General features: G+C 33.2%; 1 protein-coding gene across 4 annotated transcripts in view; it reads right to left on the bottom strand.

Annotated features, from left to right (window-relative positions):
• Positions 1-1,512: 1,512 nt before the first annotated feature.
• LOC145285795 (solute carrier family 35 member F5-like) overlaps positions 1,513-17,619 on the bottom strand; it is a 208,291-nt gene continuing 192,184 nt past the window's right edge. For 2 of the 4 annotated variants that reach the window (XM_080134171.1, XM_080134170.1), the window contains exon 13: positions 5,592-5,947. In XM_080134171.1, the coding sequence (XP_079990297.1) occupies positions 5,872-5,947 (76 nt within the window). In that variant the 3' untranslated portion in view covers positions 5,592-5,871. Of the gene's footprint in view, positions 2,260-5,591; positions 5,948-17,619 lie in introns of those variants that run through there. The other 2 variants (XR_013869074.1, XM_080134169.1) reach the window with 2 other exon arrangements.

Below are 17,619 nucleotides of genomic sequence, written 5' to 3'. Positions count from 1 at the left end.
ATAACTGCAATTATATAATCCTGGGTAACACTAGGTCGGGTCAGCTAGTATCTAAATATTAATTTACTTGTCCGTACGTCCAGTGTCACAAAAAAAAAAAAAAAAAAAAAGACAGCATCATTGCAAACCTTAATTCATGAGAAACGAATTACCTCCCTTTATAGACGTTGTTTATCAATTAAAAATCATTAAAACCATTTCCTCTTAAAAAATTTTCCAAAAAAATAAGCACATAGTTGTCTGTTTATGATTTTAAATTGGCTATTTTATGATTTAAAAAAAAAAAGTCATGTTAAGAGGAGACTAAGTTTTTTATTATAGTTTCTTTAAATTTTTTTTTAAAATGTGCAAGCCAATTGACATCTGTTCCTTTATATTTTATATAAAAAAATTATTCAGAAAAAAAAAACCATTGTGTTGCATTTTCATTGGGAAAAAATCTCAAATATTTAAAATCAATTCTTTTTGGCTTTAAAAGGTTAAAAAAGGTTTGCTAAAAAATTGGTTTAAATTCATTTTTATTTGTTTCGCTTTATTTTTTTATTCATTTTATTTCTTATTCATTTTATTTATAACAGGTTTTAAAAATTTTCAACTACTGTTGAATTTCCAGGTTCTGTTAGTTAAATAAATGATTATATTAAAAAAAAAAAAAACAGAACAAAAGAAACTTATTAATTTATTTATATATATATATATATATATATATATCAGCAATATGAAAAGAACATCATAGCAGAAATATATTATTTAATTGAAATTCATTATTGAGATGAGTATTATTTATTAATTTATTTTGGACTATTATCCTCATCTGTCTTGTTGTTTTACGACGTTTCGGCCAACTATTCCTCTGTCCGCAACGGGATAGGAACTCCGAATCTCCTAACTGCATTCTCAGCAATCACTGCCTTCCATAGTTGTTGTTGTCTCACCATGTTTTTGGCTAAGTAAACCTCTAGGATTGAAACCGCTATCTTCAGACAATTCTCACCTGGAACCATAGAGATTCAACATCTCTATCGACTGCGCCACAAGCCCCGAAGTGCGATCAAGGTTGAATTTTTTGGTCTTATAAATTTATGTTTATTTATTATCTGATCTTCCATGACCGGACTGGTGCCGAATGGTATATGTTATTTTAATTGGAATTCATTATTGAGATGAGTATTATTTATTAATTTATTTATTGCGGACTATTATAAAAAAAAAAAAAAAGAGGATAATAGTTCACAATAAATAAAATTAATAAATAATACTCATCTCAATAATGAATTCCAATTAAATAATATATAAAAAAAAACTTTATATTTAATTTAGTATAACAGATTGCACTGTTAAACATAAGCATGATTAAATACAAACTTTCACTATGATTTGATATCTTATTAAATACAATGATTTATAATTGCTAAATTTGGTTTCATAAAAAAGTTGGAAACAAACAAGGTACAGGGTAAAGCAACATAATTGTCGCCTAAAGAAAAAAAAAACAAAAAAAAAAACTACAGCTTTATTTTAAAACTTTTATTGAAAAATCAATTCAGGTAACTTGATTATGTAGTAGAGCTGACATCTTTTCAATGTATCCGCCTTCAGCTTCAATCACCGCCTTGATATGGGTCCGGAACTGGAAGCATGCTTTTTTCCACAAGCGCCGGCGGGAGGTTGGTGGATGGCGGCGATCAGGCTGGTTTTGGTGTTATGGGAGGTCAGGTTTGTGATGTTCTCAACATATGGCCAAACAAAGTAGTCCAGTAGGTTCAGGTCGGAGGGGGAAGAGGCAGTGAGAGAAGAGTACAAAGTTGTAGCACTCATTCTGAAGCCAAACCTGGGTTTCTTTATAGTTATGTCAAGCCCTGCTACCACACTCAACGTCTGCCAGTGGCTAACGGATTGCATCAGGGCATCACCACACTCTTCAGCACATCCAGATAAACTTTGGCGTTGGCTTTCAAGCCAACTTTAAAGATGTGAGGTGGCATTATGTGGCCATCACTTGAAACTACACCAAAGACCATAAGCGGAAACTTTGTTTTCATCACCCTGGGCACGTCCTTGTTATTCGTGGCAATCCGGTGATGCATTTTGAGGGTGCTGGCAATGGTCCTGTTGTCATAACTTGGATCAGTAGAGAGAGCATGAGTTCTACAGCGGCACAAATCTGATCTCGCTCGCTGAACACTGTCATTTTCACACGCGATAAACTACTCCTATCACTCTCGGGATTTGTACACAACTGCCCAACTAGTACATGGTCTGCAACAAAAAAAAGAAAACCGGTTTTCATCAAATGGAAATGGAATCATAGCATCTTTTCTAGGGGACAATTTTATTGCTTCGCCCTGTCAATGCCTTCGTTCAGTCTTGAAAGACAAAGGATAACCCCTGTAGGAGTAGCTGCACATGTAATTATGAGGCAAGGGTTGCGCAATCTCCAGCCACACCTCTCCTGAATTGGCACTGTTTGAGTCCAGTGGCAAGCTTAACTTTGGTGATCTAACAGGAATCGGTATATCAACGTGATTATGCCATTTTTTTCTTGATTAAATACAATGATTTATAATTTCTAAATTTGGTTTCATAGAAAAGTTGGAGACAAACAAGGATTTTTTAGTTTGTATGATCATTTATTTAATATAAAAATGCATCACAGTGAAAATAAATTTTGATGAAATAAATCTTGCTTTCCGATATTAAGGAATTAAAAAAAGGTAAAGCAAAATTTGACACAACCAGGTTTACACGGAGATGGGAAAGAAGAGGGTGCAGGTTATGCTAAAAAGGGGTTTAATCTAGGCAAAAGGGTTTTAATTAAAGTCTTAATCAAAATTGTTTTATTTGTATTTTGTTTTCAAAATATTTCATGGTTAAAGGAATGGTACAAGAATAAATAAAAATATTGTCTTTTTTTGTTTAAAAAAAATGTATATTTTAGAGAAAAAGTATTGACAACAATTATTCACTATAAGGGTGGGGAAAGACAAGGTAAACAGTGTGGGGGAGAAGAGATGAAGGGGAGGAAAGGAATGAAAAAGGTGTTGAAAGAAGAAGAGATGAATAAGAGGAAGGAAAAGAAGACAGAGAGAAAGTGAGAAAAAGGATGAAAAGCGGAAAATAGTTCAAATTAATTATAGGAAATAAAGATGAAAAAGAAAAAGGAAAGGAAACGAATGAAAAAGAAAAACGAATGAAAAAGAAAAACGAATGAAAAAGGAAAAAGGAGAAAGGAAAAAGGAGAAAGGAAAAAGAAAAAAGGAGAAAGGAGAAAGGAGAAAGGAAAAAGGAGAAAGGAAAAAGGAGAAAGGAAAAAGGAGAAAGGAGAAAGGAGAAAGGAAAAAGGAGAAAGGAAAAAGGAGAAAGGAAAAAGGAGAAAGGAGAAAGGAGAAAGGAAAAAGGAAAAAGGAGAAAGGAAAAAGGAGAAAGGAGAAAGGAAAAAGGAGAAAGGAAAAAAAAAGGAAAAAGGAAAAAGGAGAAAGGAAAAAGAAAAAGGAGAAAGGAGAAAGGAAAAAGAAAAAGGAGAAAGGAAAAAGAAAAAGGAAAAAGGAAAAGGAGAAAGGAAAAGGAGAAAGGAAAAGGAGAAAGGAAAAGGAGAAAGGAAAAGGAGAAAGGAAAAGGAGAAAGGAAAAGGAGAAAGGAAAAGGAGAAAGGAAAAGGAGAAAGGAAAAGGAGAAAGGAAAAGGAGAAAGGAAAAGGAGAAAGGAAAAGGAGAAAGGAAAAGGAGAAAGGAAAAGGAGAAAGGAAAAGGAGAAAGGAAAAGGAGAAAGGAAAAGGAGAAAGGAAAAAGAAAAAGGAGAAAGGAAAAGGAGAAAGGAAAAAGAAAAAGGAGAAAGGAAAAGGAGAAAGGAAAAAGAAAAAGGAGAAAGGAAAAGGAGAAAGGAAAAAGAAAAAGGAGAAAGGAAAAAGAAAAAGGAGAAAGGAAAAAGAAAAAAGAAAAAGGAAAAGGAGAAAGGAAAAGGAAAAAGGAGAAAGGAAAAGGAGAAAGGAAAAAGGAAAAGGAAAAGGGAGAAAGGAAAAAAGAAAAAGGAAAAGGAAAAAGGAAAAAGGAGAAAGGAAAAAGGAGAAAGGAAAAAGGAGAAAGGAAAAAGGAGAAAGGAAAAAGGAGAAAGGAAAAAGGAAAAAGGAAAAAGGAAAAAGGAGAAAGGAAAAAGGAGAAAGGAAAAAGGAGAAAGGAAAAAGGAGAAAGGAAAAAGGAAAAAGGAAAAAGGAGAAAGGAGAAAGGAAAAAGGAGAAAGGAGAAAGGAAAAAGGAGAAAGGAGAAAGGAAAAAGGAGAAAGGAGAAAGGAAAAAAAAAGGAAAAAGGAAAAGGAAAAAGGAGAAAGGAAAAAGAAAAAGGAGAAAGGAGAAAGAAAAAAGAAAGAGAAAGAAAAAAGAAAAAGGAGAAAGAAAAAAGAAAAAGGAGAAAGAAAAAAGAAAAAGGAGAAAGAAAAAAGAAAAAGGAGAAAGGAAAAAGAAAAAGGAAAAAGGAAAAGGAGAAAGGAAAAGGAGAAAGGAAAAGGAGAAAGGAAAAGGAGAAAGGAAAAGGAGAAAGGAAAAGGAGAAAGGAAAAGGAGAAAGGAAAAGGAGAAAGGAAAAGGAGAAAGGAAAAGGAGAAAGGAAAAAGAAAAAGGAGAAAGGAAAAGGAGAAAGGAAAAGGAGAAAGGAAAAAGAAAAAGGAGAAAGGAAAAGGAGAAAGGAAAAAGAAAAAGGAGAAAGGAAAAGGAGAAAGGAAAAAGAAAAAGGAGAAAGGAAAAAGAAAAAGGAGAAAGGAAAAAGAAAAAAGAAAAAGGAAAAGGAGAAAGGAAAAGGAAAAAGGAGAAAGGAAAAGGAGAAAGGAAAAAGGAAAAGGAAAAGGGAGAAAGGAAAAAAGAAAAAGGAAAAGGAAAAAGGAAAAAGGAGAAAGGAAAAAGGAGAAAGGAAAAAGGAGAAAGGAAAAAGGAAAAAGGAAAAAGGAAAAAGGAGAAAGGAGAAAGGAAAAAGGAGAAAGGAAAAAGGAGAAAGGAAAAAGGAAAAAGGAAAAAGGAAAAAGGAGAAAGGAGAAAGGAAAAAGGAGAAAGGAGAAAGGAAAAAGGAGAAAGGAGAAAGGAAAAAGGAGAAAGGAAAAAGGAGAAAGGAGAAAGGAAAAAAAAAGGAAAAAGGAAAAGGAAAAAGGAGAAAGGAAAAAGAAAAAGGAGAAAGGAAAAAGAAAAAGGAAAAGGAGAAAGAAAAAAGAAAAAGGAGAAAGAAAAAAGAAAAAGGAGAAAGAAAAAAGAAAAAGGAGAAAGAAAAAAGAAAAAGGAGAAAGAAAAAAGAAAAAGGAGAAAGAAAAAAGAAAAAGGAGAAAGAAAAAAAGAAAACGAAAAAGGGGAAAATAGGGAAAAAGAAAAAGGAAAAAAAAGAAAAAGAACAAAGGAAAAAAGAAAAAGGAAAAAAAGAAAAAAAGGAAAAAAGACAAAGGGAAAGGAAATAGAGCGAAAATCAAAAAAGTAAAAAAAAAAAAAAATGGAAATATAACTCAAATGGAGAGGATGCTTTTTTTTTCTTTTTTTTTTTTAATTCTAGGCAAAAAAAAAAGAAATGAAAACTAAACTCATGAAAAACATTACATCCAAATAAAATTTAAACTATTTGACTTTTTTTTTTCAATTTTATTTGCTTTTATTCTTTAACATTTAGATAAGCTAAACAAAATCCATTTTATTAATAAAAGAGTTAACTTATTTATTTTGTTTGAATTTTTAAATAAGCGTTCATTTTTTTGTTTGCATTGTTACCTTTCATTTTTGTTTGTTGGTAATGATGTCCATGTACTAATACACTGAATGACCATCTCTTGAAATTCTTACAATATTTTCATATCTACACATGTTGAAATATATTTACAAAAGAATGTCCACCCCAGACAGAGAAGTGTCAGGATTCAGACTTTGGGGTCAGGTCACCTGCGTTTATCAAACTCTCTGTTTGTTCCCGATCTAATTCTCGCATTCTGAAAAGAGAGAGAAAAAAAGGCAAACTTTGATTATAATGTAATTTGATTGTAAACTAAATAAACTTTTATTTGATATAAAAACAATTGACAATAATTTCAGATTATTCATATCTATTAGTTCCATCAACAGATGTTTTGTCTGTTAACAACTTGATAATTGGATTGGCACAACAATTTTCCCGTCGATTTTTGAATACGGAATTTTCTATTAAATTCAGGAAATTTGTATTTCAGAATTTATAACTATTTTAAAAAAAAATACTCTTTTTCACCCTTAAACAAGGCATATTGCCACTTAGAATATAAGAGCCTACTATTTAGGATCGTGTCTAACAGGGGACTGTGGGGAGTTAAGCAGCGAAATGTCTGTTCACATTACATTCAAACTTCTTTAAGTTAGTTACAGTCAGAGAACCAGGAAACACGGAGGCAATTCCAAAGTGTAGTAGTCCAAGAAAAGTAACTATTAGAATAGAAGTCTTTCTGGCATCTAGAGATCTCAACAGTAAAGACGTGGGATTTTGCTGCTTAGATTAGTCAGGAATATGTATGCCAAGGTGGCACAAGTGCTAGGAGTTCAGAGTACATGACATTAAATTACTTGTAAAACAGACACAGGGATGTGACATTGCAGTGATGTGACAGGGGTTGGAGCTTGGTTGACAGTGCAGAACATATTAGATTTGAGACTCTTTTTAACCCTGTCTAAGAGTGAGAGACTAGTGGTAGATGCAGCAGCCCAGGTATAGCAACAATATTCCATGCATGAGCGAATTTAGAGGTTATTTGTTTTCAGTTCATTTATGTTATTTTATAGCGTTAAAATTTTAAACAGAATAATCAATTAGAAGCTGGAAAGAAAATTTGAAACACTGAAAATGTAGCCTGCAGTGAAATAATCAGTCACTGTCCGAATTGAAACAACTTTTATATTACTGTTATACAAAGAATAGAAAAGAGATATATACAAGGTTTGTTTCCAAAGTAAAGCCTCCTATTTTTTTTTTTAACTCCAAATGTTGAAGAACTACAAAGACATGGAGCCACATATGTTAAAGTGTATGCCTCATGCTTAATTTTGTATCCTGACACACACCATAACACCTCTGAGCACCATGACACCAGTGAACGAATAAAACCTCAGAGACAAAATAATGCCATCACAAGTGGTTACGTGCCAATATGTGATGGGAATGAAACGGATGAAACTCCTGAACACAATGGTGCCAATGTATCTAACACCTTACCGAAAATGGTCACCAAATCTGTGCAACTGCCTAAATCAGGCCAAACTATAATATGCAAGTTCACCAATGATGAACGCCAAGAATGGAGGAAATTGAATGTGATCAGTAGAGCTGATAAAGCCACTAGTAAAAATAAATATTTAATGAATGCTGCTATGGAGGAAGGTGATCCATTCTGGCTGGATTTTGAGAATGGAGTGTTGGAATGGGAAACCAATAAAGTCGATCAAACCTTCACTGAAGAAGCTCCGGAAGTAAATCTACTGACAGACTCCTCTAACGACGAATATGACAAAGCCAGGAAGATAGAACTTCAATGTTGGGTTGAACATAGAGTCTACACACAAGTGCTAGATCAAGGCCAACCAAAAATGAGCACAAGGTGGGTTTACACTAACAAAGATTCCAATCGGCAGATTTGTTGCCAAAGGCTTTCAAGATAAAGATGTCTGCAATGTTAGAAATGGTTCGCCAACATGTTCCAAAGAACGTTTAAGAATAATCTTAGGAATTATGTCAGCAATATGCAAATTCATGGACATTAAAACTGCATTTTTACAGAGCAAGCAGTTAGATCGACCCATTTACCTTCTTCCTCCCAACGAAGCCAATGTGTGTATGGTCTAACTGAGGCATCTCAATCCTGGTTATTAACACTTGAACTGGTAAAGCTAGAGGCTACACCATCAAAATATGATTGCCACTCATGTTTAATGATTTCTGTTTTGCTTGGTCAGAGACCTTTGAGAACAAAGTCATGAATGAACTTTGTAAACTTTTCAAAATAAAATCTGAAGAAGTTGCTAAGTTTCAATATATTAGATTAGAAAAAAAAAGATCCAAGAGTAACATCAATCTTGATGAATATACAAAGAAACTCAGACACATTCCATTGCAGAATGGAAGAAGGCCGGAAGAGAAACTAACATCACTGAGGCCAGGCAGCTAATAGGTCAGCTCAACTGGCTAGTTACTCAAATGAGATCTGACCTCAGTTTTGATGTTAGTGCCCTAAGAAAATGTTGAATGTATTAAACAAATCAATCGAATTATAAAAAAGGCAAAAAAAGAGAAATCCCAAACTCATATTCCAAATTTTTTTTTTTTTTTTTTTTTTTTTTATTACATTTTCACCCCAAACAAGGCAAATTGCCACTTTGGTGTAGGGGGCTACTATCAGGGGCAACAACTACTGGGGTACTATGTAGGGATTTGGGCAGCAAGGTGTCGGTTCACGTTACACTTGAACTTCTGGCAAACCCTAAATTGCTGCAAATCATACACCGAAGCATCCTTTGCTAACCTAACTGACGGTGGATCACAAGGGAGCTACATAATCTTTTTGGTAATAATAACGAATATATGCCATATATATATATATAGCCTGGCAATCTAAACGCATCAAAAGAATAGTCATGAGAACTCTTGATGCAGCGACTTTGGCCATGGTTGATCTCACTAAAGCCTGCCTTTATTACAGAAAATTGATATGAGATTTGTTACAACTGGAAGACAACCCTACAAATATCAGATAACATGCGAAACAGACAATTCCTGTTTGTATGATGCGATGCATTTTACCATACAAACCTTCGATAAAAGACTACGGATTGAAATGGCAATTCTTCAAGAAATGGTTGACAGAGGGGAAATTTCTGGAATATCTTGGATACCCACTGACAAACAGATTGCTGATTGCCTAATAAAAAAGGAAGTCCCCTCTTTTAAAATTCTTGGTTTTACATCTGAACGCAAGAAATTATCTGTCTAATCTTAAAATGTAGAGTTATACAATTTTGTTCAGTCTTTTTTCTTTCCTTTTCCCTGCAGATAACTTTTTGATACTGCCCCCTGAAATGTCTGTCCTCAGTACCAGAAAAGAAAAGCAAGGAAGAGTTAACGTTCCACTCTATTTATCCTTTAAAAAAAAAAAAAAAAAAAAAAAAAAAAAGACTGATGATCTCCCCTTGTATTAAGAGAGTGCCCACCTGGGGGAAAAGAGGGACGAAGTGTTATCTTTTATTAGTACTTCTCTTCCAGACAAGTCACTTGTATTCACACGTGAAATAAACATTCTATTTTCATCCCATTCCTGTCTGGACCTTATTTCATACTAGCAGGCCACCTAACGTTGCCCGGTTGTAAAATACGTATAAATATCATATTTTAATTAAAGCAGAATTTTGATTTATTATAAAAAGAAATACAGTAGGTATTAAATGTGACATTAAATTCCCAAAAAAATGAAGTGGAACCCCCCCCCCCAAAAAAAAACCCCAAAGAAACTGAGACGTGCATGCGAGTATTACATTTTTTCTAAACAGTTCTTTCTAGGTAAAAAAAAAAAAGAAAATATTCGAACTGAGATCGAAACCAATGTCTAAAAATAGTGAGTCAAGTACGATAACCATTAGGCCAGCTTGACACGTCCTTTAAGAAGTGTTTTCAAACCTACTTATTAACATAAGTAATTTGTCATGTGAACAATGCATGCATGCGCAGTCATGAAACGGTTGACTAACAGATAAATCCGATGCCCCACATATCAATTTTTCAATTTTAATCCCTTAGCAGCCCCTTTTCCGGATGAAAACCAATTAAAAAGTTTTCCACACATTTGAATACCCTATATACCAAATTTAAAATAGATAACAAATTCGTTGAGTATATAGGTTGAGAAGTGTCCTCACACACATTCTCACTTTTATAGATATATAGACTAAAAGATATACCCGGTGTTGCCCGGTATTAAACGTAACATTAAATTCCTTAAAAAAAAAAAAAAAAAAAAAAAAAGAAACTTAGACATGTGCATGCAAGTAATATTTTTTTCTAATTAGTTCACTTCTTGCAAGTAAAAAAAATACTTAGTGAGTCAAGTGCAATAACCATTAGACCAGCTTGACACACTCTTTAAAAAGTCTTTTCAAACTTTGTGAAACAGTTGACAAACAGATAAAAATCCGATAATCCCCAATATTAATTTTTCAATTTTGAACCCTTAGCAGTCCTTTATTCCGGATGAAAACTGATAAAAAAATTTTCTGTGTGTCTGATACCGTATATACCAAATTTCAAGTGTGTAGATTAAAAATTCGTTGAGTATATAGGTTGAGAAATGCCCTCTCACACACACACATTCTCACTCTTATAGATATATAGATTAACAGCGCATATTAGTTAACAGAACATTAGATTAGACACCATTTTGTGTTCTGCGCTTTTGTGTGAGGACAATAATGATAATAATGAGAAATAATTCAGAATGAGAATAAGATGTTTGTTTCTTGTTTTGTTATATTGTATTTTTTTTATGGGTCAATAAAAAAGAAATTATTAAATCCAATTATTTTATTGTAGCAACAAAAGCAATAAATCATACTGTCTAATCGGATGAAACTCAACTGTATGAATGACAATGATACATTCGAAAATCTTTGAACGAACAAAATTTAAAGATAATCCCATAAAAATGTATCGAAATTTATATTAATTGTATTCATTTTTAGTTTTTATAAGATGAAATAAAAAAAATATTTCCCCTCACATATTTAATGAAAACTGCTTTCAAAATATAAGGTCATTTAAATTTGAATACATATCGAAAATTTCATGAAAATCTGACCATTAGTTGATTTTTGCTAGATTTTTTTAAACACGGGTGTGTCTACGTCTTCAAAATGATCACTACATAGGAACGTTGTTTTAAAGCATCGATAATGTAAACACGATTTTGGTGTTGCGTTTTCATTATTTTCGTATGCTGTCATAAATTAAAAAAAAAAAATTACTAGTTTATTTGAAGCTTCTTTTAAATGGCACAAAAGTTATTATGATAATATTAAAGTAAATTAAGTTTACATCGTGTTACATATGGGGGAGGGGTTAAATCTGTGTCTTGCATTAGAGTTATTATTTCACCGCAGCTTATAAGTGTGTACCTCCATTCAGTCTCTAAAGACAAAGAATACCCCTTGTAGGGGCAGTGGCACGTGTAATTGTGAGGCAAGGGTTGTGCAATCCCTGACCACCTCTCCTGAATCGGCACTGTTTGAGTTCAGCGGCGTGAAGAAGTCCAGGGCAACTGGAAACAATGCTGAGATAAGCGGAGAGCACATACAGCACCTGGAAGTCCCAAATAGTCACCCATTTAGTAGTGACCAGGTTCAACGTTGCTTAACTTCAGTGATCCCGCAGGAACCGGTGTGTCAATGTGATTATGCCGTACTATAAGTGTGGAAAGCTGAGCAAATAAATGTAAGATACAATCATTGAAATTTTTTTTTTATTTCAGTATCACTATAAATCATAGTGGTTGGAAAAAGGATGATGATGATGATGATGATGATGAAGATGAGGATGTTAAAAAAAAAGAAAAGCCAAATATTAAATCTTTTTGTTGACAGATCGTTTTCTGATACAAAATTACTCATATTCACAAAAAAGTTTCCTACAAACATTTTTCATTAACATTAAATATAAGTATGTGAAAAAAATAATGAGTTCATAAGTCATAAAAAAAAAGGTGTTATGAATCATTAATAGTCCTGAGATATGATTGGCCAGTAAGCTGACTGACCATTGTTCATTCAACACCTGCCGATGGGGACTCTCATAGACAAAAGATAAGCCTACAACAAAACTGATCGACAGATGATTCTACATTAAAAACAACAAAAACAAAAAGAAAACCGTTAAAATTTGGAAATATAGCCAATATACTATTCTCCTGCATATTTTGCTAGGCTGAGAGAATAATATCATGATAAAAGAATAGTACACTACCCCATCTACAAAATGGTCCTGGGAGCATGGTATCATGAGAAACGAACATATACTATACTGTTCTCCACACATACACACAAGGAGGTAATGCTAGGGAAGAATGTACTCCCCAAAGAAGGAAATAAAGCCTTGGAGGCACAACTGGTTGAATTCTTAAAAATATCTAAACCTCAAAATGTTAATATCTGGAGAAAAAAAAAAAAAAAAAAAAAAAAAAACTTAATTTAAAAACATATTTTACCTGTGATAATATCAAATCTTAAGAGGATAAACTTTTTTTTCGCTCATTATTGAATGTTAATAAAAAAAAAAAATACTTTGACATTAAAATACCTATTTATGAAAATATATTTTTACTTAAATTAAAAAGTAATTTTTAATAGTACATCACAATCTATACTTAACAGCCAACCTTCAATGATGGTACCAGATTGAACTGAAAGTTCACAACTATGGCAAATTATCAGCCAGTCCAAGCTCGAAATTAGAACACTTATCATATGACTTGAGGGGATCAGACGGTGGAGATGTTGGTATTATTGGACCAAATATATACAGGCACACCAGCCCAAATCCAGAAATAAATATGGATCTTTGTATGCTTTGGCTATGGGTTCAAATGATCTGAAAAATAGCAAGGGGAGACTTGATTCCAAATATTTCTCATATGTTATAGCTCCCCTCTTTAGTTTTCATACATTAAGTAAATTTCACAGTGTATAAGGATTATTTTACATAGCAGCAAGTTTTAGTCTCCCCTCCATCAAAGCCAGAGGTTTTTTTTTTTTTTTTTTTACAAAGGCATCACCACTTATCGAGGCCACTCGAGGATAAAGGTTAAAGAGTGTACAGTAGAAAAATTGGACAATAAAGTAATCGTCAGTAATGGAATTTTGGTAAATTTGTTAACTTATATGGAACGGCTTACGAAAAACTTGTTTACATTAGACTTGAAGACAACCATATTGTAGTCAGCTGGAAAGCAGGAAAACGGAAGACAATTCCATAGGCGTGCAGTTCTAAGAAAGAAGATTTGTTCATGGAATCTACGTTTAGGTTTAGGCACAGATAAAGAGTGGGGGGGAAATTATTGATAGTATTTTCTGCTAGACGGGTGTTTCTTGTGAAAGTTTGGAGAGGGGGGGACCATAAATTGGAGCTCAGTCGAGCACTTGCCATGAAAATAACGATAAAGCAGAGACAAACTCACAACATCTCTTCTGTGAGAAAGAGGTTACAGGACATCCCCTACGAGATGAAGTCTATTTTGAACTCTATCAAGGCAGGATAAATCCTTTCTAGCAGCTCCTGCCCAAATGTGGCAACAGTACTCCATCCTTGGATGTACCTGGTTCATATAGAGAATTGCATCAGTAGTGAGATATCCACTGGATCGATAGAAGGATCCCACCACTTTTTCCAGTGGCCTTGGCAACGGATTTAATGTAGGTTTTGGGGATATATATATATATATATGAGAGAGAGAGGGAGGGAGGTAAATAGGTATGTATAAAATTATATAAGCACTAGCAGAAAGACCTGACGTTGCCCGAGATTGAATGAAGATCAACAAATGTTTCACACTGACATATTTTATCGGTGAAATAGATAATTTTTCAATCAAGTTGTAATTGGGGACCCACCACGGTGTACTGGGAGGAAACTTTACATGCCTTCATGCAGTTACTTGGTCTACAATAAACAATTTACATTGCGCTGTAGAGAATCTACTGTTAATTTTATAAAATTATTTTTATATATAAAAACTTGAATTAAAGTTTAAAATGCAAAAGTTAACTATCATGGTTCACTTGTGCTCTAAACAGAAACATTAATTTCAGATGCGCCCTCGTCATTTTTCGAAAGCTGCATTTTAAATATGAATCAATTAAAAGTATTACAAATTTCACAAAAAAAATCTGATCATTATTGATTTTTGCTAGATTTATTGGTGCTTGATAAATAGAGTCAACAGATTGATTGTTTTTTTTTTTTTAAATATGTGGGGTTCAGCAAAAACAACAGCACTTACTTGTCATGTCGAAAATAGTAGTATATCCAAAAATTACGAAAATTGAGTAGAAAATTATTTATAGTTAAAAGTAATGTTTATGGAAAATTAAGAAACTGCATTTTCGCTAGATGTGAACACCATGAAGATTGTGAATATAGGGGACACACTTATTTTCCTTTTCACCACTTTCATGGCTGACATACTGTTTTAGATCATAGCGACAGATTTTTTTAAAAACTAAAAACACAATAGCAGTTTTTCTATTCTATGAAGTTTTGTAATTTTGGGATATATTACTATTTTCGACATGACAAGTAAGTACTGTTGTTTTTACATAAAACCACATATCTAACAAAATTGATCTTTCGACTATCTTAATAAGCAGCGATTTATTAATTATTATGTATGTGTATATGTATGTGTATATGTATGTATGTATGTACGCATTAGAAATGCCAAATTATTTTCTCATGCTGAAATGTTTTTTATTTAAATCATTAGTATATCATTTAGATTTCTTTAGACGTGTACAAAAGATACGATGATAATATTAACCTATATAAAAGTATACCGGGTTACATATAAGGGGTGGGGATTATATGATGCGATTATTAGTAGTAGTTAGTAAATTAGAAAACAAGCCCCCCCCCACATAAAATAAAATTTGAAGAATCTAATATGAAATGGTACTCCCACGTGAACGCGTAATAAGACCATTTAAAACAAACTTGCTGAGGAAAACCGGAAATGCTAGCAAACAAATTTTTTCAACCCCCTCTCCCTCAACACACACAAAGAAATGTTGAATCCAATGTTTTTTTTTTCATACTCTTATAGTGAAGGAGAAGTTGTTTTTTTTTTTACAAGGGAATCGCTACTTATCAAGGCCCAAAGGTCACTCGAGGATAATGGTTAATGCGTGGTACAGTCACTGGGAAAATAGTGTAATAATAGTTAGTGGTAGAAATTGGGTAGAATTTGTTTACATTGGACTTGAAAACAACCACATTGTATATATATTATTTAATTGGAATTCATTATCGGGATGAGTATTATTAATTAATTTATTGCGGACTATTATCCTCATCTTTCTTATTAAGGCCCAAAGGTCACTCGAGGATAAGAGTAAATGTTTCACAACGTTTTGGCCAACTATTCCTCTGGCCTTCAAGGCCCGTGGCACAGTGGATAGAGACGTTGAATCTCTACAGTTCCAGGTGAGAATTGTCTGAAGATAGCAGTTTCAATCCTACCCAAAGCCAGCCAGAGGCTTACTTGGCCAAAAAAACGTGGTGAGACGACAACAATTATGGATGGCAGTAATTGCTGGGAATGCAGTTAGGAGATTCGGAGTTCCTATTCCGTTGTGATTACCACCTGACGAAGGCCAGAGGAATAGTTGGCTGAAATATCGTGAAAGAACAACTAAAAAAGATGAGGATAATAGTCCGCAATAAATAAATTAATAAATAATACTCATCTCAATAATGAATTCCAATTAAATAATATATATATCCGTCGGTACGCACTCGACCATGGAAGATCAGATAATAAATAAATGTGGATTTATAAGACCAAAAATCCCAACCTTGTTCCACAGGCGGGCAGTTCTAGGAAAGAAACTTTGTTTATGGAATTTGCATTTAGACTTGTTCTACAGTGTGGTAATTGTACCTTAAAAATGTTATGTATCAGGAACATATATTTAATAGGTATCCCCATCTGAAATTATTGGACAATATTTTATCAATATATTCTTTATTTTCATTTTTGAAATTTTGGGGATTCATTAAGAAGGATTAACTTCATGGTGTGAATGCGGTATTCTGGTGAAAGACGCCGACTAAGAGTAATCTCAAGTTTCGTAAATAATAGAAAGATCTTCGACCCCCCCCCCACCATCTTATTAGGGCTTCAAGTTTTTTGTTAGCTATTTTCTTTTCTTTGATGTAACAATTACTGAAATGTATTATAACTTAACCAGCAAACAAACTAAATATATAGGAACAATGTGTAGTATCTGTTCTGATGCTATTGTCTTTGGTCAATGAAGTAGAAATCCTTCTAGACTTGAACAATGTTTATTTTTGTTCCAATTTTTGGGTGGAGATGAATGTCCCCACAGTAAGAACCGACCTTGTGTCTAAATTCGCCTGGAGGGGGGGGTGCAAGTAAATAGGAACAATTATATTTGACAAACAAAGAGTACTTATGCAGAATACGGACCGTGTTGAAATAATAACATTATTTAGAGCTTCATTACAAACATGGAGAGGGAGGTCATTGTTAAATATTCTGTACATTCACATAAAAGTTTGATAAACAGAAGATACCATCTAAAAAAAAAAATAATATAGCAAGTAAACTTTTATTCTCACCTTTACTAAAGATATATAAGTTTTGATCAAAGATTGTATAAGAAATTAGAATCCATTCGTTATATTGTTCGTTAATGTTTCTGTGGTTTTAAGAAACATTCTTTGAATCAATAACTCTTCTTCGTGGTTTGGTTAGTTAAAATACATGAAGCCCCCCCCCCTCTCCGAATAAAATAAAGAATCAAAAAAGGATTGTGTAATTTCTACCGAGTAAGAAGAATAAAATTGAACAATATTAATAAAAGAAATAAAATCCAAAGACAGTTTGGTTCAAAAACATAACAGGCAAGCAAGTGTTGAATCGGTAAGGTTGTCTGTAGGCACCTAAAATCAGTATACGTTCTTAAGCAAGCAAATAGATCAGGTAGCTATTGTTTTGATTCATTTGAGCTATCGTACCGGTCACCAATGTAATAGTTGGGTTTTGTTGAGAAACCTGTAATGGGTTTATGTGTAAATGTGGAAACTTAGAGTCTATTTTACGCATATGGGTCAAGGGAAATAAGATGATAAAAATGATGCTGATGATGGTGTTGGTTGGAAAAAAAAACAATAATGAGGTAAATTCTTATCAACTGAAAATTATATGAAATAAAATTTGCTTAATTTTTCACATAAACTAACACACAAAACATATACTCAACTTTATATATAAGATGACGATGAAATAAAAGCTTCAAATTGTTTTTGATTTCCTTTTCTTAAAACATCTATGCTTATCCACATTTTTTGGTAACAAACTTTTAAGAAAGAAAAATATGTTGTCACACAGATTTTATCCTGTCTAACCGTTATAGGAAATACACCGCACACTGAAAATCTGACTTCACACTGGTTCGAGTTGCAACTCTTTATGATGAAATACATAACAGATGATCAGCGCTCAAATTCCCACACATATTAGATTGCCTTGATCGGGATTGCCACGGATGTATAATGATTTAAGGCCTTTCATATTCACTCTGCAAAAACATAAATTTTTTTAATTCTTTCTTAAACATATATGTCATTCTCATTAATGGCTTCCAAAAGCTGTAAAGTTTTTGACTGATTATAAATTATCCATATTTTTTTCCATACTCATGGATGGATGGTTGGCTTGGATTTTGTTCATTTTATAGCACTCCAACCGTCTTTGTTCATTTCATCTTATGTCAATTAAATAAAGGGCAGTTGTCTGTGTGTATATGTGTTTGTATGTACAGCTAAAAGTCCCAAACTACTAACCAAAAACAGATAAAGTTT

The sequence above is a fragment of the Euprymna scolopes genome, chromosome 10 (genome assembly GCF_053919585.1).
Source record: "Euprymna scolopes isolate OS-2025 chromosome 10, ASM5391958v1, whole genome shotgun sequence".
Lineage (NCBI taxonomy): Eukaryota > Metazoa > Mollusca > Cephalopoda > Sepiida > Sepiolidae > Euprymna > Euprymna scolopes.
The sequence above is the reverse complement of the archived record's forward strand: the minus strand, read 5'-3'. Positions and strand labels throughout refer to the sequence as shown.